Raw genomic sequence first — 25810 nt, forward strand, 5'->3', positions numbered from 1 at the left:
CATCAGTCCTTCCAATGAATTATTCAGGACTGATTTCCTTTAGGATTAACTGGTTTGATCTTCTTGCAGTCCAAGGGCCTCTCAAGAGTCTTCTCAAACACCACAGTTCAAGAGCATCAAACTTACTGTTACCAAAGGGGAAAGGTGTGGGGTGGTGGGGGTATAAATTAGGAGGTTACAATTCACACACACACACACACACACACACACAACACACACACACTCTCTACTGATGTTCAGTGTGACTGTTGGTCTCCATCATTGTTTCATGTGTCTGGTCCAGTACTCAACTCCTGAGATTTTCAAGGGCCCATCTGCCCAACTTATCTGTGTCCATCCCTGCTTTTCCCATCATCAGTGGCCTGACACTCTTTCTTGGGGAAAGGCTTAGAATTCACAAATCTGAAATTCACTTCTAGGTTAGGAAGCAAAACTGTGCACATTCTCCAGGTGCCAGCTTGAAAGCCATGCCGCGTGAGCGCTTCCCGAGTGCCCTCAGTGTGCCTTTGGTGCTTGCTGTCCTCCCATTAAGGTGCAGAGCCGGGTGCCTTTGTTGAGGGGAAGGGGGACAGTGGGTCAGGGGAGGTTGCCCAGAGCCTGGAACACCGTGAGAAACACTTCCTCACTGCTGATGGAATCACCTTTGGTGTGGAAGTCTCGGAAGGGGCATTCAGGGGATGTGGTGTCAAAAGGTATAAAAGAGGAGCCCCTGGGGATGGGGTACAGATTCTGTTACCTCCCCAGCTTTGCTCAGAGCTGCCTCTGGCATTGCACAGTTGCTTATAATTGTCTTCCGAAGGCAGATACTGAGGAGGGGAGGGAAGGAGGAAAAACCCTCACAAGGCCCTTTGCCCTGGTCATCAGCTGTTACTCAGGAGCTTGCTGTGACCTTGGTCCCTGAAAAGGTAACAGCAGTGGACACAGAGGGGCCATCTGACCGCCCAGCATCCACGAAGCAGCCCCGTGAGAACGGTGGAGGAGGTGTCCCCTCCGGCTTTCTAAGCCAGGCGAGGCGCCGTGAGCTGTGCGCGCCCGGGACAGTCGTGGGCTGTCTGTGCTCTACCTCCTGCCTCCCACGAGGGACGGTGGTCCTCCTCCCCGCTGGGGCTCAGCTGGTGCTCAGCAGAATTGCGTCCCTTTGCTTTGCTTCTCTGTTTACTCTTTGTCTCTAATTCGGTTCATGACGCTAAATCAAGCTTCAATTCAGCATATTTCCTTTTTGTTTCTTCTCTAATCAATTTACATTAGGAGCAATGGTGGCCTTTTCTGAATTATGACAGGGTGTGTGTGTGAGTGCTTAAGAGCTGTCTTCAGTTGGGAGGTAGAGGAAATCACGTCTCCCAATGTGAAATTTCATGAAAACAGAAACCACGGTGTGTGGAGTCCTGTGTTAAACGGGGGAGGCCCCCCATCCTTCTCTGCTCACGATTCTGCAGCTTGAGAGTCCAGCTGCGTGACTGGATTCTCTGCTCACTATATCGTAAGGCTGAAGTCAGGTGGCTAGCCAGACTAAGTTCCTGTCTGGAGAATCTGGGGGAAGTCTACCTCCAAGTTCATTCAGGTTCTTGGCAGAATCCAGTTCCCGGTGGGGCTGAGGTCTCTGTTCTCCTGCTGTCAGCCTGGCATTGTTCTCAGGTCCTAGAAATACTCCATATCTTTCTGCGTGGCCCAGTCCATCTTTCTGCCAGCACCGCATGTCAGATCCTTCTTGTGCTTCCTCTGATTCTTTTTCTACTCACCAAAGAAATCCCTCTGCTTCTGTGAGGGCCCCTGAGGTTAGGATAGGCCCGGTTTCAGGTGGGCTGTGCCCTCTAAGGTAGCCTAATGCCAGAGCAGAGCCCATCCTTTTCAAGTCCTGGGGACCGTGCGGGACCTGCACGCCCGGGAGAGGGTGCCTGGAGGGGTGCAGGGATCTTGCCTGCCATGTCTGCTCACTGTGCTCTTTCTTGCTGTTGTGTTCACCTGTTTCTCCAAGGTCACAGAAGAGAACGGCGAGCAAATGCCCTGTTACTTTGTCACGGTAAGCTTACAGGAAGTTGGAGGAGTTGAAACCAAGAACTGGACGGTCCCCAGGAGGCTCAGTGAGTTTCAGAATTTACACCGGAGACTTAGTGAGGTACGAACGCTTGTGGCACAGGCTTAGAATTACTGAGCGAGAAGAGATCTCAGGGCCCATTTCCGTTTTAATGACACAGGGAAACTGGTCCCTCTTTCCCCTTTGCTGTTGACACTGGAAAAGTGGTATTTTCAGCCTGATGGTTGGAAATTTACTTGTGGGTCAACCGTCTAGTCTAGTCTGAGTCTTTGAATACACAGATCACTGTCTGACTTCCTTTGAACCCAACAGAACCCTAGAGCTGGAGGACAGCTGAGGGTATCTCTGGCCAGTGGTTTCAAAGCTGCCAGTTGTGACCCGTTAGAGGATAACGGGATCCGTTCAGGGTCACAGCAATAGAGAGTAGAACATACTGCATTGCATCACACCAAGGAGTGGGTCAGTGAAGTGTGGTGTTCGAAGGCACAGACTCTGGGGCCAGGTTGCCGGAGTTTGCCTCCAGTTTGGATCCTCGCTTCCCCGGTCACCAGCTCGTGACTGGCCCTGCCGCTCCGTCTGTCTGTGCCTCTCTGCCCTCATCAGTGGGCACAGATACGAAGTGCCATCTCAGCTGCCTCCCAGAGCTGTTGTGAGAATAAAAGGAATAACCACGCACAGAGTGTTTAGAAGGATGTGCTGCACATGGCAAACATTATTTGTTTTTATTAGTAGTAATCACAGTCGTAGTGGGCTTTCCTGGTGGCTCAGTGGTAAAGAATCCACCTGCCAGTGTAGGCTTGGGTTCCATCCCTGGGTTGGGACGATTCCCTGGAGGAGGAAACGGCAGCCCACTCCACTATTCTTGCCTGGGAAATCCTATGGACAGAGGAGCCTGGTGGGCTACAGTCTGTGGAGTCGTGAAGAGTTAGACACGACTGAGCAGCTAAACACATGCATAGTTGTTACTCACGCCAGACTTCTCGTACAGTGTCTGGCAGGACACAGGATTTAATCCACAAAGAAAAGCCTGTTGTTATTATTTATTGACATCCATTATTATTATTATTAATATATTTACATTCTGCACTTTGCCCTGAAAGGCAGTAATAAAGCTGGTTCTTCCCATGCTCTACTTTTGTCAACCGTGATAAGGTTTTGCAGATGTGTTGTAAACAAAACACATTCCAAGAGAAAAACTCTTGCCATGAGTCAGTTGTCCATACCTAGAACCCTGTGCTCTGTGCTGTTGTGCAGACCCGTCTTCCCAGCCTGGCTCCAAGATTTCCAGCTTCCAGGCGCTTGTCAGTCTAGGGACGAGTCTTAGCTTTTCTTGTCACATGTCCTGTTCCTCCATATTCTTTGAGCCTGGTTAGAACAGGTAGGTTTTCAAGGTGTTCAGTCTCAGAGGAAATGAATACAAGAGGAAGTTACTTGGTTTGTTCTTATTAAACATCTAAAATAAATTTTTAAAGCTTTAAATGTAATTTTGAGATAACTAACATTTATTTCTTTTCCCTCACAGTGTTTCCCTTCTTTAAAAAAAGTCCAGTTGCCTTCTCTTAGCAAGCTGCCTTTCAAATCTGTAGATCAAAAGTTTATGGAAAAGTCAAAGAATCAATTAAATAAGTTTTTACAGGTAAGCCACTGAAAACTTTTTGGATGTGGAAGGAAACATTAGTTACTTGGGGTTAAACTGACTCCATTCTAAGGGTTTGCCTGTTCACCTTCTATTCTCACATGTCATGCCAGATCCTCAAAATATCTTTGGTTTAGGGTTTGGGGTATTTGGGGTTTTTTTTCCCTTCTTTGTTTTTATTATTTTTGTTTTTCTGTTTTTTAGTCACTAAGTCACGTATGACTCTTTGTGACCCCATGGACTGCAGCACGCTAGGCTTCCCTGTCTTTCATCTCCCGGAGTTTACCCAAACTCATGTCCATTGAGTCGGTGATGCCATCCAACCCTCTCATCCTCTGTCGTCCCCTTCAGTCTTTACCAGCATCAGGGTCTTTTCCAGTGAGTCAGCTCTTCACATCAGGTGGCTAAAGTATTGGAGCTTCAGCATCAGTCCTTCCAATAAATATTCAGGGTTGATTTCCTTTAGGATTTTCTGGTTTGATCTTGCAGTCCAAGGGACTCTCAGGTGTCTTCTCTAGCACAATTTGAAAGCAGCAATTCTTTGGTGGTGCTCTGCCTTCTTTACAGCCCAACTCTCATATCTGTACATGACTTCTGGAAAAACCATAGCTTTTGGCTCTATGGACCTTTGTTGGCAAATTGATACCTCTGCTTTTTAATACACTTAAGTTTGTTACAGCTTTTCTTCCAAGGAGCAAGTGTCCTTGCTTAATGTGTCCTTAAATTAAGCAAGTGGCCTTAATTTCATGGCTGCAGTCACCATCTGCAGTGATTTTGGAGCCCAGGAAAATAAAATCTGTCACTGTTTCCACTTTTTCCCCATCTGTTTGTCATGAAGTGATGGGACCAGATGTACAGATATAGAATATGCAGATACCATGTGTAAGGCTTTCTCCGGTTTTGTAGCTGGACACCTTGTAACTAGCATCCGGTCCCAGAGACAGGATGTCTCCTGTCCCGCCAGTATCACCACAGGGGACCAGAGTCCTGACTTTCAACCATGTAGTTACAGCTGGTTTTGAACATGAATGAAGGGTGTGGACCCGCTTCTGTGTGACTCCTTTCACTCAGGGTGATGGTCCCAAACTTCTTCATTGCAGACCATCTTTGATTTCCTTTTCCTTGTTTTCTCTGTTGAATGGGCTTCTTGTGCGCACCCGCCGCAGTCCGTTCGTGCTCTTGCTGATGGGCGTTCAGAGAGTTTGCAGCCAGAGACTGTGCGGGTGAGCGAAGCTGAAGCCGCCAGTGCTGGTCTTTGGTGAATGTCTGCTGGGGGGTCCCTGGAGGTTGGGGGTTTTCATTTATCCTCAGTGGTCAAGGCAGTTTGTACACTCTCATCAGCAGCATGCAGGGTTCTGGTCGCTCCACACTGGACCGTTTTCTTTTGTGAAGTTAAAATTGTGTCTACTTTTCTGTCATGTCACCTGTCTTCTCCACATTGCTTTGCAGGAGTTGGGTGTGTGGTTTGCATGTAAGTCTTGTCGGAGCCTGTGCTGTGGTTGCCTTTTCAGTCCCTTAATGAGTTCTTTTAATGAGCATAATTCTCAATTTTTGTCCAATCTGTCCTTTTTTTTTCCTTTTTGTGCTTAATGCTTTTTGAGCTCTTTGCCTACTGCATGGTCCTAAAGATAGTCTCCTGATTTCCTCTAAACACTTGTTTTCCTTCAGTCTATGTTTAGAGAATAAGACTGGACAAAGCTATGCTGTCTCCAGTAGCAACCACTATTTATTTTTTCCTTAGCTGGGGCCTCTGTCTTCAGACTATAATTAAGTCACTCACACCATGGGCCGCCGAGTCCTAGTTCTCAGAGGCAGGGGGCATGAACCTTCACCTCATAAAACACTGTTTGCCAATGAAGAAGTAGCTGGAAGTCCTGGGACTTAATAGATGTTGCAGATTCTCAATAGAGGCTATATTATAATCACTTGAATCAGGTGTACAGATCATAGTTAAATTAGGTAAATTTTAGCTAGAGTTCCCTTACAGGTGTTAATCAGTTTCTGCTTTTCTCTCATATATTCATTTCTCTCTAAAGATAACATGTATGTGTTGTTATGAATATATAAATTTGTGTGTGTGTGTCCATCAGGAAATAAAATAGTTGCATCTTTGAAAAGCTTTCCAAGTTTAATTATGGCAGAAGTGGGATAGAGAATCATTTATGTTTAAGTGCTCTTACAGAAATATAACCAGGCTCTGGGCCCCTCCAGCTGACACTTGCATTTCCTTGCAGCCTCTGCTGTTGGGGAAGGGAGGGTCTCCAGGAAGGGAGGGTTGTTTGGTGCTGCCAGCCTTTCAGCCACCTTTCCAGCTGTGCTTCAGAGACCAGGGCACCCCTGAACTTCTGAGGATGTGGAGAGGGGCCAGGCTTGCCCCTCTTGGGTTGCTGGTGATGGAAATAGGTTCGTGGTCCCCGCCCTGGTGCCAAGAGGAGCATGTGCTCTGCGCTGCCACTAGGTGGCGCGGGTGAGGCTGAGGGCGGGAACCACCTGCCTGAACAGCGCAACAACTTCCCAAGGACGGCTTGTCTTTCCACCAGGAGGACTGTAAGTCAGGAAGTAACTGTTTTAATTTTTTTTCATTTCCTCAAAGACTTTATTTGAAAGTGCTCACTGTTTGATATATTTAGGTAGGTTACACAGCCGACTGAAGTTTCATAATATCATCCCACAAATGGGAAAAGCAAAATGCAAAAGGTTTAGTCTGAAAGGCAGATATTATTAGGTCCACAGGACCTTCTAGAAAAGACAATTTCCACTGAGTGTGTGTTTATGTGAATATTTACATATGGGTCCCTGTCGAGGCAAACTAATAACAGATATTTAGTAACCTAGCTGATTGTTCCTCACACGCAGACGCCTTACTCCAGCCGTCCCCCCAACTACGCTGCACCTGCTTCTGGGGGTGACCCTGCTGTCTGCTCTTCCCGGAATGCCCTGTACACTCGTCCCCTCCTATCCACAGCCTTCCTCCACTCTCCGCCACATGCAGTGACATGCTCTGAGCCCTCGGGGGTAAGGATTGGGACTGGGATTCTGTTCTCAGCATTAAAATGTGATAAAATCCCAATTATACCTTCCCCCATGGACATAGTCTTTGAGAACATGTCTAACTTTTCATACATAATTAATTTATTTTCCTTCATAATAGAATATAACTTAGTCCAAACACTTAACACGTCCTGAATCACTTCCATGTTTATGGTTGTTGTATTATTTGAGGCTTACCATTAGTTACCCGTTCCTATGACTTTATGAAGGAGTGTCAGAGTGTAGATTAGCCAGGAAATCAAGGTGGAAGGAGAATACCTCACTCCTGCTCATCCACGATCACGTACCGCTGAGCATTTAAGGCTCTGTGAAAGGAATAAACACGCTCAGGGGCCGGGAAGGCAGTAGTGAGTCCAGCGGCCCGTGCCTGCAGTCTCCTTCCCACGCCTGAGGCAGAACCTCCAGCCTCAGGCCAGTCTTCTGCAGGACACAGGGAGCTGACCACCGCTGGAATGTGGGGGGCTGGGGGCGGGGTGCCCCTGGGACCCCAATCCCCAGCATGGCAGTATTGGGCATGCTCAGAGGGGCTTTTCCAGGGAGGGTCATAGCGTTTATCAGATGTCAACTTGCATCTGAACAAAGATAATGCAGACCTCATGGGGCAGCTCCTCTCTTCTCCTCTCCCAGCAGAGAGGGTTCTGCCCTTAGAATTCGAGTTCCATCCCCCAGGGGGTCACCCCATCCGTGGGGCAGGATTTCTCATTGGTTCGTTTATCCCGCAATCCCGAGTCTGTGAGTACCAGACACTTGCACATCCTTAGGGTCACATCGTTGACTTCCTGTCTTGCCAGGAGCACCTGCTTTGCACAGAAACGAACCTGACAATGTCCTCCTTTCTTCTCTCCTAAGGCCAGACAAGCACATAGAGAACTTGAAGGAAATTTCCAGTTTAGGGGCCAATAAAAAGTTACATAATTATGTAAGCACGCAGCACCTGGGGCATGTGGCAGCCCAGGGACAGAAAGCTGCCGCCTGGCAGGCAGTTACCACCTTGTGGCAGCACAGAGCTCTTTGCTCAGCTGACGTGCAAAGTCCGCAGGTAGCCATGAAACTGGTTGAATGAGATCCTGGTGTGCTGTGCAAATACGTACGTTGTTCCAACACAGACGAGCGACAGTTAAGTTGACTTTGAAAGGTGGTGGCCCCTGAATCTGCAGGCGGTTTGCAAAGCGAGACTTTTCTGTTGCCCCAAGCCATGAGTTCTCTTGTGGGCCAGTATCTCCCACCAGCAGAATGATAAGGGAGCTCCAGTCAACCTCCCCAGAGTTGTTTGCCATTGAGATCAGTGAGAATTGGGCTAATGCATTTTCTTTCAGGGGGAAAGGATAATGGTTTTAGATTCAGAATTGTGAGGAAAGTACACTTCCTGAGACAGCCAGCCCTTCATCTTGATGTTGGGGGCTCCCAGTGCATAGACGTGTTCCTACCATGTAGGAAGAATTAATCCTCTTTCTCCCACAGAATCTGCTTTCAGATGAAAGACTGTGTCAGAGTGAAGCACTTTATGCCTTTTTGAGCCCTTCTCCTGACTACCTCAAGGTTATTGACGTGCAGGGGAAAAAAGCCAGTTTTTCATTAGCCTCGTTTTTGGAAAGACTCCCTCGCGACTTCTTCTCCCATCAGGAGGTGAGCTGTCTAAAGGTTGTATGTCTTTGAAACGTATTTAAGCGAACGTCTTCTTGCAGGCTGTGTGAAGCAGCAGGTGTTGGTGCAGGCCTGCTGCACGTGGGGACAAAGCAACCCCCTTGAGTTCCCATTGCGGTCGTGTTGGGGGACAGGACGGGTAAGCAGGTAGGTGGGTGGGATGCGGCCGCGGTTCTGCGGAAGCCCCTCTACGGGAGGCGGCCTGGCTGTTCCCCAGGATGGGGACCTTCACTTTGGAGGGGTTGGAGCTGATAATGAGATTCAGGACATAAGGATGTGTTAGGGAACAGTCAGCAGGTCTTGGACTGGGGGATGGCTCCGGGAAGGGGGCTGATGGAAGATGAGGCAGAGGGCAGGAGGAGGGGCAAGGCCGTGCCAGGCTGCGGGGTTCAAGCTTTATCCTCGGGATGGAAAGCTGTGGTGTGTTCCAAAGCCAGATGAACCTGGCAGTGATGTGAGTGGGTGAAGGAGTGAATAGGGGGAGACAGCAGACGTGGGTGATCTCATACCCGGGCTTCAGGCTTCCCTCCAGTGGGCTCCTTACTCGGGCTGCGACCCTCACCTGGCTCTCCAGGAAGTTATCCGAGCCCGTCTCTGAAATCTGGCGTCTCTGTAGTTCAGTGAAGGACCCCTCCACCTCTTCATTGGAATTGGTTTAATGAGTTTGGACAGAAGGAAGTGACCGCGGAAGGAGCGTCTGCTGCATCGTGAGCTGGAGTGGAGCTCACAGGGGATGCCGTGCCCACCTGCCTCCCCAGCATCTCCCTGCCTCTCTTCACGGCCGCATGTGCTGTGTCCGGTCCGACTTGGCCCCTCACCTCTGCCACCTCCCGTTTATCCCTGAACCTCTCACCATGTCCCCTGTGGCCCAGCCACTGCAGGAATCTGCCCTCTGAAATCTGCCCTCAGGCCACAGGTCCTCCCTGCTCTCCGCAGCCTCTGGTGGTGGGGGGACTCCTCCTCTGAGACTTCCCGGCTGCTCCTCTGCCGTCCAGCCCCGAAGCCCTGGTCCCACAGTGCCAGCTGCTCCCTCTGCAGACAGCAGAATGGACTTCCTCGGCTGTCATCTTCTAGCTGATGTCTGCACCCCTGCCTCCACTCTGCACCCTGCTACAGAAACAGCCGCATGTTTCCTGGTCACCTCCGCACAGAGCCCAGGGCCTCTCAAAGTCCGGTGCTCCGTCATACTCATTTGCACTGGCCTGGTGCCTGGCATATAATGAGTTTTCAACTGAAAGTTGCTGATATGAAGATCAGGAAATGAGACTAGCTGAAATACAGAATAACAGCTTGATTCAGAGCCTTAAAAAAAAATTAATGATACATGCCTGTAAAACACAGTGAATTTAAAATCACTTAAGCTGAAAAGCCTTTTAAAACCCCAAATGGTTAGACAACTATTTTGTCATCTGCGAATTCACTCCTCATTAATGCAGTGACAGAGGCTTTTCAGAATTGTTTTAGAGCTTGAATAAGGCTTTGGGATCAAGCTTTTCCTTGGGGTTAGATACACTTTGACCTTTTTGGAAAAGGCCTAGAGTTCTGCATGTAGGGAAGTAGAAGGACTGTGTGAGGTTGAACCATGAGGACATCATTCAGAACTGACACTGCAAGAGGGATGGCGCCTGCATCTGTCTTGGGTGAGTGACCTGCTTTCCGTGACTTTTCTGTTCCCCCAGGAGGAGGCAGAGGAGGACAGTGACCTATCAGATTATGGTGATGACGCAGATGGAAGGAAGGATGCCTTGGCTGAACCGTGTTTCATGTTGATTGGGGAGATTTTTGAACTTCGAGGAAGTAAGCCTCTTTGTTACGATTCAGTGGTGTTTTCAGGTTAAGTGGCTGTACACACGCGGACACACGTACATTTAACATGCCTTTGTTCCTGAAGCAGACGCATTTATATCCATTCAGCAAATACTTTCACAGGCCAGCCAGACACCAAGGTCGGCTCTTAAGACAGGTTTCATCTCTGTGCTCCTAGAATGCAGGGTCCTGATTACCCTGCACCGTGTTCCTCTGAATACAGAAAGCTGGAATGCTTTGAATTTCTTTTCATGGGACTTAGCACAGCCTCATGGCTTTATCATCAAAGGTATACAAAAATTGACTTTGCGCAGCAGAGGAAGAGCCACTTGTTAAAGGTGAGTATGTGGCCAGGGACGCAGGGAGGCCAAGTCTGCTTTCAGCCACCTCTCTGCCCCAGAGCAGTGGTCATCCATGGAGGCATGGGGGACTTTTGTCCCCGGTGGACACTGGGTGTGTCTGGAGACATTCCTGGCTGTCACAGCCTGTGGGGTGGCGCTTCGGGCATCTTCTGGGTGGAGGCCAGGGCTGCTGCATCTACACCCCCAGAGCCCTGGGCAGCCCCACAACACAGGGTTCTTCTGACCCGAGTAACAGCAGTACCACGTTGAGAAATCCTCCTCTGAAGGCCCCCGGGGGAGATGGACTTCAAAGAAATGAGCATCAAGAGGATCAGGAGACTGTTCTGCTCAGAACTGCGCGGGCGCCTCTGTCCCAGAGCAGCACTGGGTCAAAGGTCAGACTGCACCGCTTGGCTCTTGTCATTATTCCTGAGTGGGACCCTCTGCCCACACTCACCTTGCTCTGAGTCATGAGGCCAGCATACTCAGGCACACCTGGAGCCTGAGGTGTGCTAGCTAGAGGTGCTGCTGCTGCTAAGTCGCTTCAGTCGTGTCCGACTCTGTGCAACCCCACAGATGGCAGCCCACCAGGCTCCCTCATCCCTGGGATTCTCCAGGCAAGAACACTGGAGTGGGTTGCCATTTCCTTCTCCAATGCATGAAAGTGAAAAGTGAAAGTGAAGTCGCTCAGTCGTGTCTGACTCTTGGCGACCCCATGGACTGCAGCCCACCAGGCTCCTCCGTCCATGGGATTCTCCAGGCAAGAGTACGAGTGGGGTGCCATTGCCTTCTCCAAGCTAGAGGTGCTACAGGTGCCTAAAGGCACACCTGAGTGCCTAGAAAAGGAAGACATGGGAGGAGCCAGGTTTCACAAGGCATATCACGCCGCCAGCCAGTACGTGTTGCCCTGAGAGTGTCCGGGCCTCTGTCCCCTTGGATGAGCATTTCTTCCCTTGGGGCAAAGACAGTGCTGAGAGTTGGTCCTACACAGGAGGTAGGCTGTGTGTAGCTTCTTACTTATATACCCCTTAACATGCCACTTAAAGAATTCTGTGCAGATGAAGAAACTTCCAAGGGCTGTTATAAACTTGAGCACATCTTTGTCTTTTAATCCTCAGTGTCTGTTATGATCAGTGTCTGTTATAATGCCTCATCTGTGATCCATAGTAGGTGATCAATAAAATGCTTGGGTAGATGAATGAAGAGGCAAGAAAATTTATAGTGCTGGGATTGCTTTGGTCATTTAAGTTTTTCTTTCTCTAATGTGTGTGTTAGTCACTCAGTCGTGTCTGACCCTTTGCGACCCCATGGACTGTAGCCTGCCAGGCTCCTCTGTCCATGGAATTCTCCAGGCAAGAATACTAGAGTGGGTTGTCGTGCCCTTCTCCAGGGGATCTTCCTGACCCCGGGATCAAACCTGGATCTCCTGTATGGCAGGCAGATTCTTGACTGACTGAGCCACTGGAGCAGCTCAGTGGTTTCTTTCTTCCTCTAAACCAAATCTAAAATAATCAGCAGACACTTCAGAAACTTATGTTTTAGCTATAACTCCATAGGGGAAACAAAGACATCTCAGAGGTAGAGTCTTCCTTCAGTGAATTTACAGTATAAGGGTTCCCAAAATGTAATTCACATTGAGCAACAGACACAATTAAATTCTAAACTCCAGGCAGAGCTTTATATATAAGGATGTTCATTTGAGCATAATTTTAATAATGAAAATTTGGAACTAAGTCAAACTTCCGAAACAGGTGGTAAATTAAGAACTATCCACATGATGGAGTACTGTCTAAGTATGAAGGATCCTTTCCGATGAAAAAGCTATAGCTGGTCTATATTTTAGGCACTTTGAGATGTTTGCTAATGTTTGTATAGGCAGAACAAACCTGTCCTCCACCCACCGAGAGTCTGACTCTTCCTCAGTGAAATCTGGTCTGTTACACCGTGACTCCTCCAGAGCTGGTAACAGTGAGAAAGCACCATCTTCGCCTTTGGTCAGTGTGTTCTCTCTGCCACAGGGAGACTGAGAGAGAGGTGGACGTGTCAGAGGCAGTCAGGCCAGGAGTCAGGCCCCAAGTCCTGTCTCCGCGGTGTGCACTTCCTCCTCGTGCCTGCTCAGAAGAATGTTTGGTTTTGCTAGTGACATTTCAGAGGGCAATAAATAGAACATCATTGATAATGAGATGTGATTTATTTGCCATCAGCTAAATCCTAGTGTTGCTGCAGCTGCCATGTGGCTTTGAAGGGATGAGTCCTTGGAAGGAATAATGGGTGTGTGTGTGCGTGTTGGGGGACTAGAGAAGGTTAGGAAAACACAGCAGAGTCAAGGGAATTGGTGGCGGGAGAGAATTTGTAGCAGAGCTATTTTTGGTTCCTGCTCTAGTTCAGTTTATGAAAAGGGACCAGAAATACAGCTGTTTTAAACATTTATGACCAGGCACTCGGCTGTCAGGCATTCTTCCTGGAGCCGCCCGTGTCCTAGACCCTCTCTGGGTGTGGCCACCTCTCTGCTGCCCTAGAAGGTGCACAGGTGATCCTCCCAACAGACACACGCCTCCTGGGTGCTCTGAATTCCATCAAACATGAAGGGCACTTCTGAGGCATGGTTCTGATTCCAAGACAGGACTCTTGCTTGAAGGATTGACATTACTGCACCTGGACACATTTTAAAAGTTAGAAATGACTTGAGAATGTTTTCAAGGCTAGTTCCAAGTCTGTGTTAACTGCTATTGATATTTGTACAGAGGTGTTTGTGAATTTACTCATTTTTTTCTTACTGGTGCAGGAGACCTGAACTCCTGGCTCTATCATAGCCAAGCCATGTGTCAGGAGCTAAACATTTCAGTTCACGGAGGTGAATATATAAAGGGAATATTTGGTTTTGATTCTAATTTGCAGGTCAAAAATATCCTCACAGCATTTCCTTGCCTTCTTTTGGTTTATATTCATATTCTACACTTAAAGCAATGTGTCTCCTAATCTAATGCTAATAGTTAAGAGTTTAGGTCTGTAGGAAGCACCCTTCACAAAACTCTTTGACACAAAATATTGACGCAATTCTTTGAGCAAAAAAAAAAAAAAAAAAAGTCTGTGTTAACACTGCCCTTTCCCAGGTGAGGCGCCAGAGGCTGGGAGGAGGGGATGGCGGCCGCCTGCTCCAGGCAGTGGCGCAGGAGCGCTGGGTCCATGGCTCACTCGGGATCCTGGGTCTTCCCAGTTGCCCTTTCTTCCCCCACAGGCATAAAATATATAAAGCCCCTGGTCTGCACAGCAGTATTCAAAGGGAGCAGTTAGGTCCAGCAGTTCATAAATATTTCAGAATATTCATCAACATTTGACCACAGATGCTTCTCATTCACAGCACTGTTAGAACATTGGCTTCAAGAAGCCAGACAGAAATCTTCTGTCTGGGTTCGCACCGTCCGCTAGTGGAAAACAAGACGTCAGCAGCCTAAGGACTCATGAAGTTTTTAGTTCCACTCGCTAGCTCAGTTGTTGTTAGGCACTGAAAAGCTGAAAAAAAGAAAAACTGTAGGTTTCATCAGTTGCTAAGTAGAAAATGAAAGCTTATTAGAATTCTCCTGGGTAGCGAAGTTTGCTAACCTGGACGCAAATTCTGGAACTCATCGCCCCTGACTTGGTGTCAGGACTCAGGTTGAATGACATGGTGAGATTTATGCTTTGTGCTGCTGTGAAGATGTCACGACTGTGATAGCCTGTGGTGATGCTTTCCCTCTGATTTATATTTCAGTGTTTAAATGGGTGAGAAGAACGTTGATTGCTCTCGTTCAGGTCACTTTTGGAAGAACCATCAACAAGTAAGTTGCACGAAATTAGTATTTGAATTCATGCCCTACCTTTTGCCTTAACAGTCAGATTACCTCCACAAATGAGGGTCTCTTAGTTTCTCTTTGTATTGCTGATATGATTCTAAGACTGGAGAGGGAAGCAAATTTCTGCAAGATTCTCTCCCCCAGAACACACGGTGCACCAGATGACAGAAGCTGGCGCATGCTCCCGCTGGCTGGCTGATGAGGGTCGGAAGACTGTTCTGTAAAGTTCTCTGTTGACCCTGATGGCTGGTTTTAGTACCGTGGGTGCAGCATTTTTATGTCACATGATGGGGTTCAGTTTAAAGGCTTAGACTCTTGAGCCAAAGGAAAGTAGGATGAGCAGCACATGGCCAGTATTTATTTGAAGGGTCTGCAAACCATACTTTTTTTTTTAGGGTTGAGGTGGCATTAAAATAGTATATTCTCTTGTTAGATGAAACCTGAGTATCCATGAGGGGTGTGTATATCCTGTTACACTGCTATGTAAGCCATATGTGTATTCTAAACTGTAGCACATTATCCATATACATAAAGGTTACATATACTCAGCACTCTTCAACTGTCAGCAACATGACTTTCCCACACAAGAAAAACTGAGACTCAAATGCTAAAATTGAGGGGGAAATCAATTTAACAGCAAAATACATTTAAGATGATTATCAGATATTTTTCAAAGTGAAAAATTTAGTTGTCAAATGTGTGTACAAGGCTAAAGTGATAGTTTTATTACACAAATATTATAAATTTTGTGGGAAACATAATAAAGAACACTTTATATTTTTATTCATTTGCAAATAGAATATATTTCCTTTGTGGTGATAAACCAGAATTTACTTCTGTTTAAGATTTTTTTTAATGGTGTTAGTTACTTGTTTGGTTGACTCAGTATCGTGGGCTTTTGTTTTAAACAGAAAAATGCCCTGTTTAACTTACAGTTTCAGTCTGATGAAGGCCTTGGATAAAGTTTTCAGAATGGCCCCATTTTTCTCAGAACTCCAGACTTGCACATTTCTAGTTTCAGAAAGTCACGTGTACATTCCTTGCTTCGATTTATGATGTTGGCTCTTAATGCTAAGATGAGCAGCCGTGGATTGACAGCAGTGAACACATTAGGCAGTGGTTTTCCTGGCCGGGGGAAGGGCACCGGGTAGGCATCTCCAGGCTGCTGGCTCAGGGGGCTTGTCCTCAAGTAGAGAAGTGGCGGAGCACCCCGCCCTCTGCTCTTCTGCCTCAGGCAGACAATGCCACACCATGAAGTTTGGCAGCAGCTCCATGTGCCTCCTGCCTGGTACTGACTGTCATTTCACGTTCCAGAATGGCTTCAGAAGCTTCCTACGGTTTTGGCTAATACAAAGTCAGACTTGAATTGATAGAAGATATGTAGGAGATGGCCTTTGGGAAAAGCCACTCACCTAATTCTAAGTTGCGAATTGAAATTTTCATTCTTCATTTCTTCATGCAGTGCCCACTCAGTGGGTAACCTAAAGACTCCAGGCAAGACAAACTGTTTTGTGATGTAGATTTTATTAGGCAGGTCAGCAGGTTCTCTCCTAAAGCAGAAGTCCCACTGAATTAATAAAATTATTTGATTTAGTCTAAGCAGTACTGGGAAGTGTCTTAGGAGACATGCAGTTACAGGATTACCACAGTTCTGACTCATAGTGGACTCTGGACTTCACTGGTGACTGGGTTACTCTGTGCACAGTGCTGGGCTTGAAACATCTATTTCAGATACTGTTCCTGAAAACCAGACATCGTCCCTTTAAAAATCTGGTTGGGATGTCAGATTCTTAAAGGGCTGTTTGATTGATTATTTGTAAATTCAGTTTGAAGTCTCAGGCCTTCCTGGTGCTAAGAGTGGAAGGTGATTCTGCTCCCCTTTCCTGCAGAGACCTCCCGCCACCCTCAGGACTGTTCTTCCCGTGAGCTCTGCTGGTCTCTTGACAGCAGCAATCCTGTGGGTGGTTGGAACTGGACTGCTGAAGTCGGCGTTATGCAAGACCTGAGTGACCGGGCATAAAAGCCACTTATAACTCTGCGGGTCAGGGTCTGTCGGTCTTTATTCCTGTGGGAGGTTGGAGTGGCTGGGCGGCAGTGTATCCTCTCAGAGTGCTCCCTTTTGTGGGGAAAGGGGTATCTTCTCCCCTCTTTGCCTCGTGAGCCTGTGAGATGCTTCCCGGGTTGGAGAACTCCGCCCAGCACCCCCTGCCACAGCAGCCCCAAGGGACGACCAGTGAAGAAGCTTGCTTCTCCCCGGGACTGCCAGAGCTCAGGAAGGTCTTCAGGCCGTTTTTCGCTGTCTTTACATGGATGGATGTTTTCAGCTTGCAACACTTTATGGAGAAATTAGTATGTTAAGTACCGTGCACAGTTAGAGTAGTTGCCAACTTCAAATGAATCCATCTCCTCTCAGTTATTGCCTTTCAAAATTGAAAGACACCGTGTGGCAAACATTTAGAGAAGTCAGTAACAGTGGAAATGTGAGCTGCAGGAATGAATGGCCATCAGTGTTACCAAAATGAAAAATAACTTTCAGAGTCAGTGTTTAAAAATCCAATTCCTAGTTTATTCATCAAACGCCTAGATCACACTGTATCTTAACCTACCCACTGATAAATGCCTTTTGAGAAACAGAGAATACAATTTTTAAAAACCTCATCTGAGATGTAGTTTTCTCTTAAAAGACAAATTCGGGACACAGTGAACTGGATTTTCAGTGAGCAAATGTTGGTTTACTACATCAACCTTTTCCGGGATGCTTTTTGGCCCAATGGGAAGCTGGCACCGCCAAACACAATCCCACGCCAAGAACAAAGCTGTGCGCGCAGCCAGGAAACAAAGCAGAGAGCCCAGCAGAAGCTGCTCGAGAACATTCCAGGTGAGGCCTGGGTTCTGCTCCTGAAAGTCGGACAGAAAGGGAGTGTCGTCAGCCCCACTAAGGCATCTGCCACTTAGGAAACATTATTTACAGTGAAAAAAAGTGATCATACTTTTTTCTTTCAAATCATGTCTTGTCCCTTGCTAAGAAATTATACTTAAGAGTCCCCAAAAGAACAGTACTGGTTATAATTTCACTAGAACAATGTTTTAGATAACAGAATTTTATACTTTAAAACCCCCTGTTTTGAGAGCTATGGTTTTAATTGGGGTATTAAAATTATAGTCTGTATAAATGCCTGTCAAAAAACTATTTTTTCCTGAAACGCTGGCAAGAACCTGCCCCTCACGTTCCTCAGCGCCCTTATGTGCTGGGTGCGCAGGGCAGGGCCTCACTGGAGGTCTGTGCACGGTGCACTTGTATCAGTAGCAGCTTGGAATATAAACTTAATTTTTCAGATATGCTTCAGAGCCTTGTTGGACAGCAAAATGCCCGTTATGGTATAATAAAAATATTCAATGCACTTCAAGAAAAGAGAGCCAATAAGCACCTGCTATACGTGAGTAAAGCCTCCCAGAGGATTCACTGTTTCTTCAGTTGTACATTTCTGTTCACGTATGGGGGTAGATTTTAATTCTTTATACTCGTAATCATTTTTATTACTTATAACTGAACCCATTTTCTCTGCTTTATTTTTGTCTGTTCAATTTGCTTTAAAGAAAAAAAAAACCACTCCCAGTGGATGCCACCTCCTCTTCCCAGCCTGCTGTTGTTTCTCTCTTGTGCTGTAACATCTCTGCCTGACTGCTTTGCTTTGTTATTTCAACAAAGCAAACTGTTTCCTAGCTGTCTGTCTTATAATAGTGAGCAATATTAAATACCCTGATGGTCTGATGATGGTTAATGGACCATGAAATAAATCAATCTGAATGGAGTTTATAGAATATGGATTCCTTTGGAGAGCAACTTGTTCACCGAGGAGCATCTCAGGCTTAAAATTAAATTTTAGTCTTAGATGTAGATATCTGAATAAATCTTCAGAGAAAAAGACTTTCTTTCTTTCTTTGTTGGTTCAGGTGCTGATGGAACTGCTGCTAACTGAATTGTGTCCTGAGCTGAGAACTCATTTAGATCAACTTAAAGCTTGTCAGGTTTGAGACTGCACAAATAAACCACCAGAGAAATGTCTGTACTAATAGACATGAAACATTTTCCTCTTTTCCACAGAGGGCTTGACTGAGACCCACACTGAACTTCTAGTTACCTCCCTCTAGTTTTATGTGAATGAAGCAGAATTGGGGAGGAAACTTGATGCTGTATATTAGGCAACAGAAAAAAAAAACAAAACACTTGTTAATTATTTTTATTTTAATATAAATCCTTTAAAGGACAACATACTGTTTGAAATATAAATGTTGATATGTGATAAGAACCTAGGAAATATTTTAAATATTTATGAAGTTTTGTTTTAAATGAAGAACTCTGAACATTGTACAGTTAATCTCCTCGCTGAGGACTCTGAACATTCCTCTGTTTGTGTGTACTGAATATTGTTGTGCAATGCTTTGTGTGAAGTTATTGTGAAAATTTTCCTGTCTTTATTTTTACCAAAGATTTCCCATAGTTTGAAGCATTTGAAGCAATAAATTATAAAAATGAATCAGAGCTCTGATGTTTAAGATGCTTGTATCTTTCTCTCAAAAAATAATTTGAAACACTGAAGGCAGTTCAGATATATATCAAGTGCCTTGTTTGCAGAAAATGTTGTGCATGTGAGTTCTTCTGTAAGGAGGTATAAAGGTTGTGCCATTCTCCCAGAATGAATGTGAAAAATATGATTTTTAGTTGAGTGAGAAGAGCCAAATGGGTGCTTAAAAAGCTGTATTCGGCATGTGGGATGGGAGCTAAATTTTGAAAGACAGGCAGGAATGAGATGGGGAAACAAAGAGGAGGGAAGTTACTTCGTGCTGCTCATGACTTGACTGTGTCATCAAGTCTTGGGGACTAGGACGGGCATCAGGTGTACAGACGTTGCTTTGTTTTCAGTAGTAGGGCATGGACAAGGGACTTAATTTTCCTGGGTTTTACCATTTATTATGCAGTGATAAGGAAACACTTCCCCTTTCTACCCTCCAGGAATACTGAAAGAAACTAATTAAGCAGAAATTCAGTTTGAAATCCATGAAAGAAAAATACTATGTAAATGTCTATTAAAATGGTATTGATTATATCATTGTTAGAGCATACCTGCCAAGTTCTTGATATAAAACATAAGTTCTGAAAGAGAAATGATTAAAAATTAGTAAAGCAAATTTTATCTCTGAGATTCTGTTAGCTACAGCTCTTTGATGCTTTTCTCAAACCAAGATATTGTACTTCGGAATGATCATTCACAGCGACATAGAAAAGACATTCAGAGAAGAGAAGCAGAGTGAGGTCAGAAAGCCCAGGAACTTCACAGCAATTACTCAAAGTGCCCATCTTCTGTAATTAAACCAGAGCTGTTATGACTTCTCAATCTTAAGTCTTACTTCTTCGTAAGTTATCACCTATAAGGACTTAACCGAAGTTTTGATTTTTCTTTTTTTGTAAACAGTTAATGATCTTGAAGCTTCACCTCCCTTAAAGACCGACTCCAGTCACAGGTCAAGGTATGCATCATGGCTGGTGGCAGTGGTAGTAATAGTTTCAGGGGCTCACTTGTGCTAGACGTGCCAGCCTTATGGTAACTACAGTAAACTGTGATTTTAACTTCTGTGTTGGATTCACTTAGGACATGCAAGCATAGCATATCACAAAATATGACATGTCACATTCCTACCCTTAGGATTTCTCAGACCTGTGTTCTAATGGCCGTTAAAGTGGTCTTCACTTTGGAGACTGAAGAGTGACCTATTAAAAAGTGCGATTAAAGTCCCCATACACAGCTTTATTGCATTTCTGTTTTAAGATTCTTAAAGGCTCAAGGAAATGGACTGAGTGTGGAGAAGAAAATACCAGTTGGGAATATGGATCTTCATAAACTGAAGGAATGTTCTATGGATGCTATTAAGAAAACAAGAGCAAAGCAAGTGGGTTTGTATTGTAGAATGCTTTAAGTTAGGTTTTTATGAAATCTTGTAGTGGGCTAGAGAAATGGAAAAGTTGTTCCTGGGGAAGAACAGAGTCTTCAGTAGAGATCCAAAAAGCAAAGGACTGGTTTTCAGGGATGGTTTAAGTTTCTACTCTAAGAGATTTAAGGAGAAGTATATGGCCTAAAGTTTGTTGAAATTTCTTCCCTTTAGTTATCTAAGTTATCTAAGACAAAATGAAGTTCAAGTAATACAGACAAACCAGAACATGAAACAAAAGCAGGTAGTTTTGTGCCATTTAATACTTCGTTAGTGACCAGCGCCTACATATTAATTGTATTTTACCAGTGCTATGATCGGAGAAGGCAATGGCACCCCACTCCAGTACTCTTGCCTGGAAAATCCATGGATGGAGGAGCCTGGTGGGCTATAGTCCATGGGGTTGCTAAGAGTCGGACACGACTGAGTGACTTTACTTTCACTTTTCTCTTTCATGCATTAGAGAAGGAAATGGCAACCCACTCCACTGTTCGTGCCTGGAGAATCCCAGGGATGGCGGAGCCTGGTGGGCTGCCGTCTATGGGGTCACACAGAGTCGGACACAACTGAAGTGACTTAGCAGTGCTGAGTTCTTATAAATCACTTTAGAAAGGATGGGTGTGATTTATAAAATAAAGCCAAAACATTTACAAAGAAGGTGTCATTTGGGTATCTTAAACAATACTTTCAATATTTATTTTACAGATGTGTATTTCCTTTAAAATCTTTTGGGTATGGATTCTATTTTTTCTGTCGGCTTTTGCCTTTGTAGATGTAATGGATAAGGAAAGTCTCTTGTAATGGGTAAGGAAAGTCTCTTGCTGATTTAACAATTTCTAGGTCTTATACTGGTAGATGATTTGAGATTTTATCTTTGAAATACACTGAGGGTTTTAAAATATAGACAAGGATTTGAAGTTCAAAGAGACATCTTGTTTCAATATAGTAGTTTTACTCACTAAGATGTTTAAGGGAAGATATAGAGAGGCAAAATTGTAAGCAGTTTCTTAAACCCACTTATTTTCAAATTTAGATTTCAAGTTTTTCCTTTCAATTTGGAATTTTTAAAGTTTTAGATGACTGAATAAAATTATTAAAAATTCACAAAAGTAAAGATTAAAGAAATTTAAAGAATTAAACTTTGTCATTTTTTGGTAAGTTTGTAGCACTTATACTATTAAAGCTAAGACTGCATCAAGTATTTCAGGACACTATTTAAGAATGGAAAAAACACTGGCTCTATAGAATAGTTTTCAATACCTGACACAATCTGGGCCACTCTCTAGACTAAGACTTGGATCTCTGAGGACTCTTCCTGCAATTTGATCTTGTTAGCTAGGTTTCAAGTTGTATTATACAAATTCAAGAATGAAGGTATCATGCCATCATGATATCATTAAAATACCCAGGTTACCACGCCACCATTAAAATACCATGCCACCATTAAAATACCCAGGTTAATCTAATGTGCGAGGCAGAAAACATAGCTGTTATAAAAATTATAAAAATACATACATTCTAAGCTGTTAGAATCGATGATCTTTGTTGAAGTGCATTGTGATCTAAATTCTTTGATGAATAAGTAAAGTGTGAAGTTCATCTGCCAATGCAGGATTCAGACGACAAGCCTTCAAATTCAAAGAAAGTTATTTAGACATATTTTGGACTGTTAAACCTTTTGTTTTTAAGAAGAGTACAGTGATTTAAGGGAATTTTGTAATTAAGATACATTTCTACTCTAATTGCTTAATTAGGGGAATTCAAGTTAACCTACGTAAAATAGATCATACTAAAAATAACATGCTATTATCATTTGGGGGAGAGAGAATTTTCAGTGCCCTCCTTGCAGTCTGCTGAAGACCACCACTGAAGCCCAAGTCCTTTTTCTTGGAGTAAAATACTTAGAATTTCCCTTATTGTGCCTCATCTGACGTGATTCCAGACCCTTCACGGGTATACTTTTAAAATGCAGAAAAGTTAGAGGAAGTATCTCCCATAAAATCCAGTGACCAAAACTGAGTGATGGGTCTGTATTATCTCCCAACCTAAGGAAAACAGTTTTACAGTCGTACCTGTTTATTATGCTGTTTTGTTTAGGATGAACATGTATCACATTTCTGGATATTTCTCACCCAGAGTTCTCTTTGCTTATGTCTACTTGGAAAGGATACCTAGTACAGAATCTAAAACTGACTTGGTTTGGAAACTGGTAAAATAAAAGAATGTTTAGATTTTAAAAAAGACAGCTGCTACTCATACTGATAAGATGGTGTAATGGTAGATACCTCAAAGGTTAGTTGTATTTTTGTACCATATTCTGATATTTGTGTTGATATGGGTTTAATACTGTGGACATTTAATTTCCAACAAAGTAATTTAGGGTTCCAAACTTGGTGACACATTGCAACCTCCTGGGGAACTTAAATCTGCCCGTGTCCATTCTAGGACATGAAACTGTTCTGAAATAAGGCCTAGGTTTTGGAATTCTTAAGAGATCCCCATGTGATTTTAACATGCAAATAATTTTGAGAACCACTGCTATACCATAATCAGATTTTTAGGCAGGGGACTTAGAAAATTCTTCTTTGTTCCCCTGCTCCAACTGAACAATTTGTGTATTATATAAATTTTTATGATCTAATTCCAATTTGGACTTATGGATGTCAGGTGTGCAATTTTTTGCTTTCTTTTTATTAAAAAAATGAATTTGCAGTTACTATTTATAATGACTGCCTTTCTCACTTCCTCTACAGTTTTTAACAGTTGTGTTTAGATGTGAAATCTATTTGGTAGAAATAAACTGATCACATAGATTAAAACATGAAAAGGCTTATTTTAACTAGCTGTAGTAGATGTCATGCATAAAGAAACCTTAATGAAATGTACTCTAATGTATACAGAAGGAAATAGAGATTCACACTTTTTCTGGGTGAACTAAGGCATACTTGTTCAGGCTTTAAGGTCTTAGTGCTGAGCCTTAGGCTGCAGATAGTGAAATAGAATATTTGCATCAAAAATAGAAATTTTACCATCTGAGCTTAATTATGTTAAAAAGAATGAGAAAACTGTCTGCAAACAAGCTGCATGTCTAACAACTTCTGGGTAGACAGAGGTTATCTGCATAGTAAGTAAGAAAAAAACACTATAAAATGTTCAAGTCTCAACTAAAAACCTAGAAATTCTAATTGAGTCCATTTATGTTTGCGATAGGGCTTACTTTAGAATAATAGCGTTTGGCTGTCGCCTCATCCTTTGTGACCCCCAAGCCGAGCTGCAGACACCGCGCGTGGTAGAAAGAGGCCATGGCCATGCCTCTGCTGATGAATTCCGGGAGACAGTCTGTGACCTGGGCTATCATGGGGATGTCGTGAACCTCATCATAGTCCGCGATCCTGCAACACCCAGTCGTCAGATTTAAAAACACTATCACTTACGGTTTACATTTTTATAAACACATCCAGAAATTCTTGTGCTCCAAGTGGTTTCCCTAGCATTTCTACAAGTTTTAGAACTGAATTGTTTGCTGTGTGGGGAAGGGTAAATACAGTCAACTAACACAAGTGGAAGAGGAACTAACCACAGTGGTTACTTGACAGCCCCTCTAGGATTATGCTTGTCAGGCTTAATAATCACTAGAAAACATTAAGTTTAAAATATTACTACCAAATCTCTTACCACTTTGCAGATTTAAACAATGGAGAGAAAAGCAGTCTTCTATCTCTCTGGGTATTTAAACATCAACCTTGAATTTGGACTTCAGTCACAGAGGACCAGAAAACACATTGAGAAACTTGCACATCTATGTTAGTGGGCAATAAAAAGTCATTCTTTATAACCCAGATACAGAGATGGACAATTATATGGAAGAGTCCATTCCATGTCAGCTGTGGTACTGTAGGAAACAGGAACATGGACAATAATGGAAAGTTCCAAAGATTTTTAAAGGACTATGTGAAGTCTTAGTTTTACTCAGATGGGCACTTGGGAGATTTGGGACACTGGAGACCACACTGTCAAGTGGCCTGCTGCCTGGAGCCCATGATGCTGGGGAGGTGAGGGCAAAAGGCGTTCCTTCATCCTCCAGTGTAGATGTCCACTTCACACTGGGTGCCTGTGGGCTCTATGGGAGGGCGTGTAGGGAGGGCGATGTCAGCATGGCCTTACAGCCATTCTAGAGGACACCACGGTCTCTTTCTCCTGGCATGTTGCATTTGTGCATTGTGGATAAAGGTGGCAAAGTACACAGCCTCAGAACAAATTTCCATATCCTTTATGTTAGTGTTGAGTCTTTTAACCTTTCTCATTTGCTGTCCTCGTCAAGCTACAGTGTAACTGTGCAGTTACAGAACCTGTGCCTGAGGGTGTAGGAAGAAAAAATATTTCTCATGTGCCAAGCTATGTTACATGCTTTATATTCACTATTATTTTTAATCAAGAAGAAAATACTTCTGCAAGATTGCAAAAGAACAGTCGGTGCCCTCAGAAGTAAAATTTGCTTAAGATCACTTAGCCGGCATATAAAGCAAAGAGCATTGAAATCATGCAGATTGATGGCACACATGTTTCATCAATCACTATCTGATACAGTAGCCCTGGGCTGTGTGTGTCTGTTTAAATTAAAATCCATTGAAAGTTACAAGTTCAGTCCTCAGTTGCACTGGCCACTTTGCAAGTGCCAACAGCCATCATTTCCAATACTCCAGTGAGTTCTACTAAACAGATCAGGCACAGACCATCTAGTAAGTTTTTGTAAATACTTTTATCCAGTTACTCACCTTTTGGAAAATGCAACACACTTTGTAAAGAACTTCATCTTATAGTAATATTCCACGAGATTCCCTTGAGCATAGACATTGCCACGCTCCGCTGCTTCCCTCAGGCAGTGCAGGGCAGCCTCAGTGTCTTGGCGGATACCTTGTCCGTAGAAGTACATGAGCCCCAGGGCACCCTGGGACTCCAGGTTTCCATTGCCACAAGCTTCTGAATGCCAATAAAATGCCTAAGAAAAAGCACAATTCCATAGTATTCACCAGGTAGAATTTAATTCATCTCTAGGACACAGCTCCCGCCTCTTGAACACAGGTCAGGCTGGCACCAGTTTCACAGGCCTCAGAGAGGGTGCTGAGGGAGGCTCCCCTGTTGTCTCCCCACAGTGCAGGCCAGGTCATTGGCTTGAGCTCAGCTATTCAGGTTTTGGGATTTTCAAGTTTTCCAGAGGAAGCACAGAGAAAGTGGGAAACAGGAACCAAGTGTCTGAAAGGCTTTGTGAAGCGGCACAGCAAGGAGACCAGCTGATGATGTTAGATGGCAGCCATCTCTCAGGCCCACTTGGAGCTCTGATAGGATCAAAGACAACCAAGGATACACACCTGCATGAGGTCCAAGCACATCCGCCCTGTGAGTCTGAGTTCACAGGGATTTCCAGGTAGCTGTTCAGCTTTCTGCCAAGGATCTAGGGGGGCGGGGGTGCAGGGAG

The 25810-nt window shown here is 44.5% G+C and overlaps 2 protein-coding genes across 4 annotated transcripts in view; one reads left to right on the plus strand and one right to left on the minus strand.

Annotated features, from left to right (window-relative positions):
* The window catches only part of SNX25 (sorting nexin 25), a 91299-nt gene extending 72411 nt beyond the window's left edge, over positions 1-18888 (plus strand). The window contains exons 12-19 of one of the 2 annotated variants that reach the window (XM_010835770.1): positions 1976-2116; positions 3558-3671; positions 8184-8348; positions 10046-10163; positions 14265-14331; positions 17031-17224; positions 17683-17783; positions 18301-18888. In XM_010835770.1, the coding sequence (XP_010834072.1) occupies positions 1976-2116; positions 3558-3671; positions 8184-8348; positions 10046-10163; positions 14265-14331; positions 17031-17224; positions 17683-17783; positions 18301-18381 (981 nt within the window). In that variant the 3' untranslated portion in view covers positions 18382-18888. The remainder of the gene's footprint in view (positions 1-1975; positions 2117-3557; positions 3672-8183; positions 8349-10045; positions 10164-14264; positions 14332-17030; positions 17225-17682; positions 17784-18300) is intronic. The other variant, XM_010835771.1, reaches the window with a different exon arrangement.
* A 102-nt stretch (positions 18889-18990) lies between these two features.
* Positions 18991-25810, minus strand: part of LRP2BP (LRP2 binding protein) — a 29963-nt gene continuing 23143 nt past the window's right edge. The window contains exons 7-10 of one of the 2 annotated variants that reach the window (XM_010835773.1): positions 25110-25333; positions 23552-23726; positions 21850-21962; positions 18991-19501 (exon numbers count right to left, since the gene is read on the minus strand). In XM_010835773.1, the coding sequence (XP_010834075.1) occupies positions 21897-21962; positions 23552-23726; positions 25110-25333 (465 nt within the window). In that variant the 3' untranslated portion in view covers positions 18991-19501; positions 21850-21896. Of the gene's footprint in view, positions 19502-21418; positions 21963-23551; positions 23727-25109; positions 25334-25810 lie in introns of those variants that run through there. The other variant, XM_010835772.1, reaches the window with a different exon arrangement.

The sequence above is a fragment of the Bison bison genome, unplaced genomic scaffold, assembly GCF_000754665.1.
Source record: "Bison bison bison isolate TAMUID 2011002044 unplaced genomic scaffold, Bison_UMD1.0 scf7180017864050, whole genome shotgun sequence".
NCBI lineage: Eukaryota > Metazoa > Chordata > Mammalia > Artiodactyla > Bovidae > Bison > Bison bison.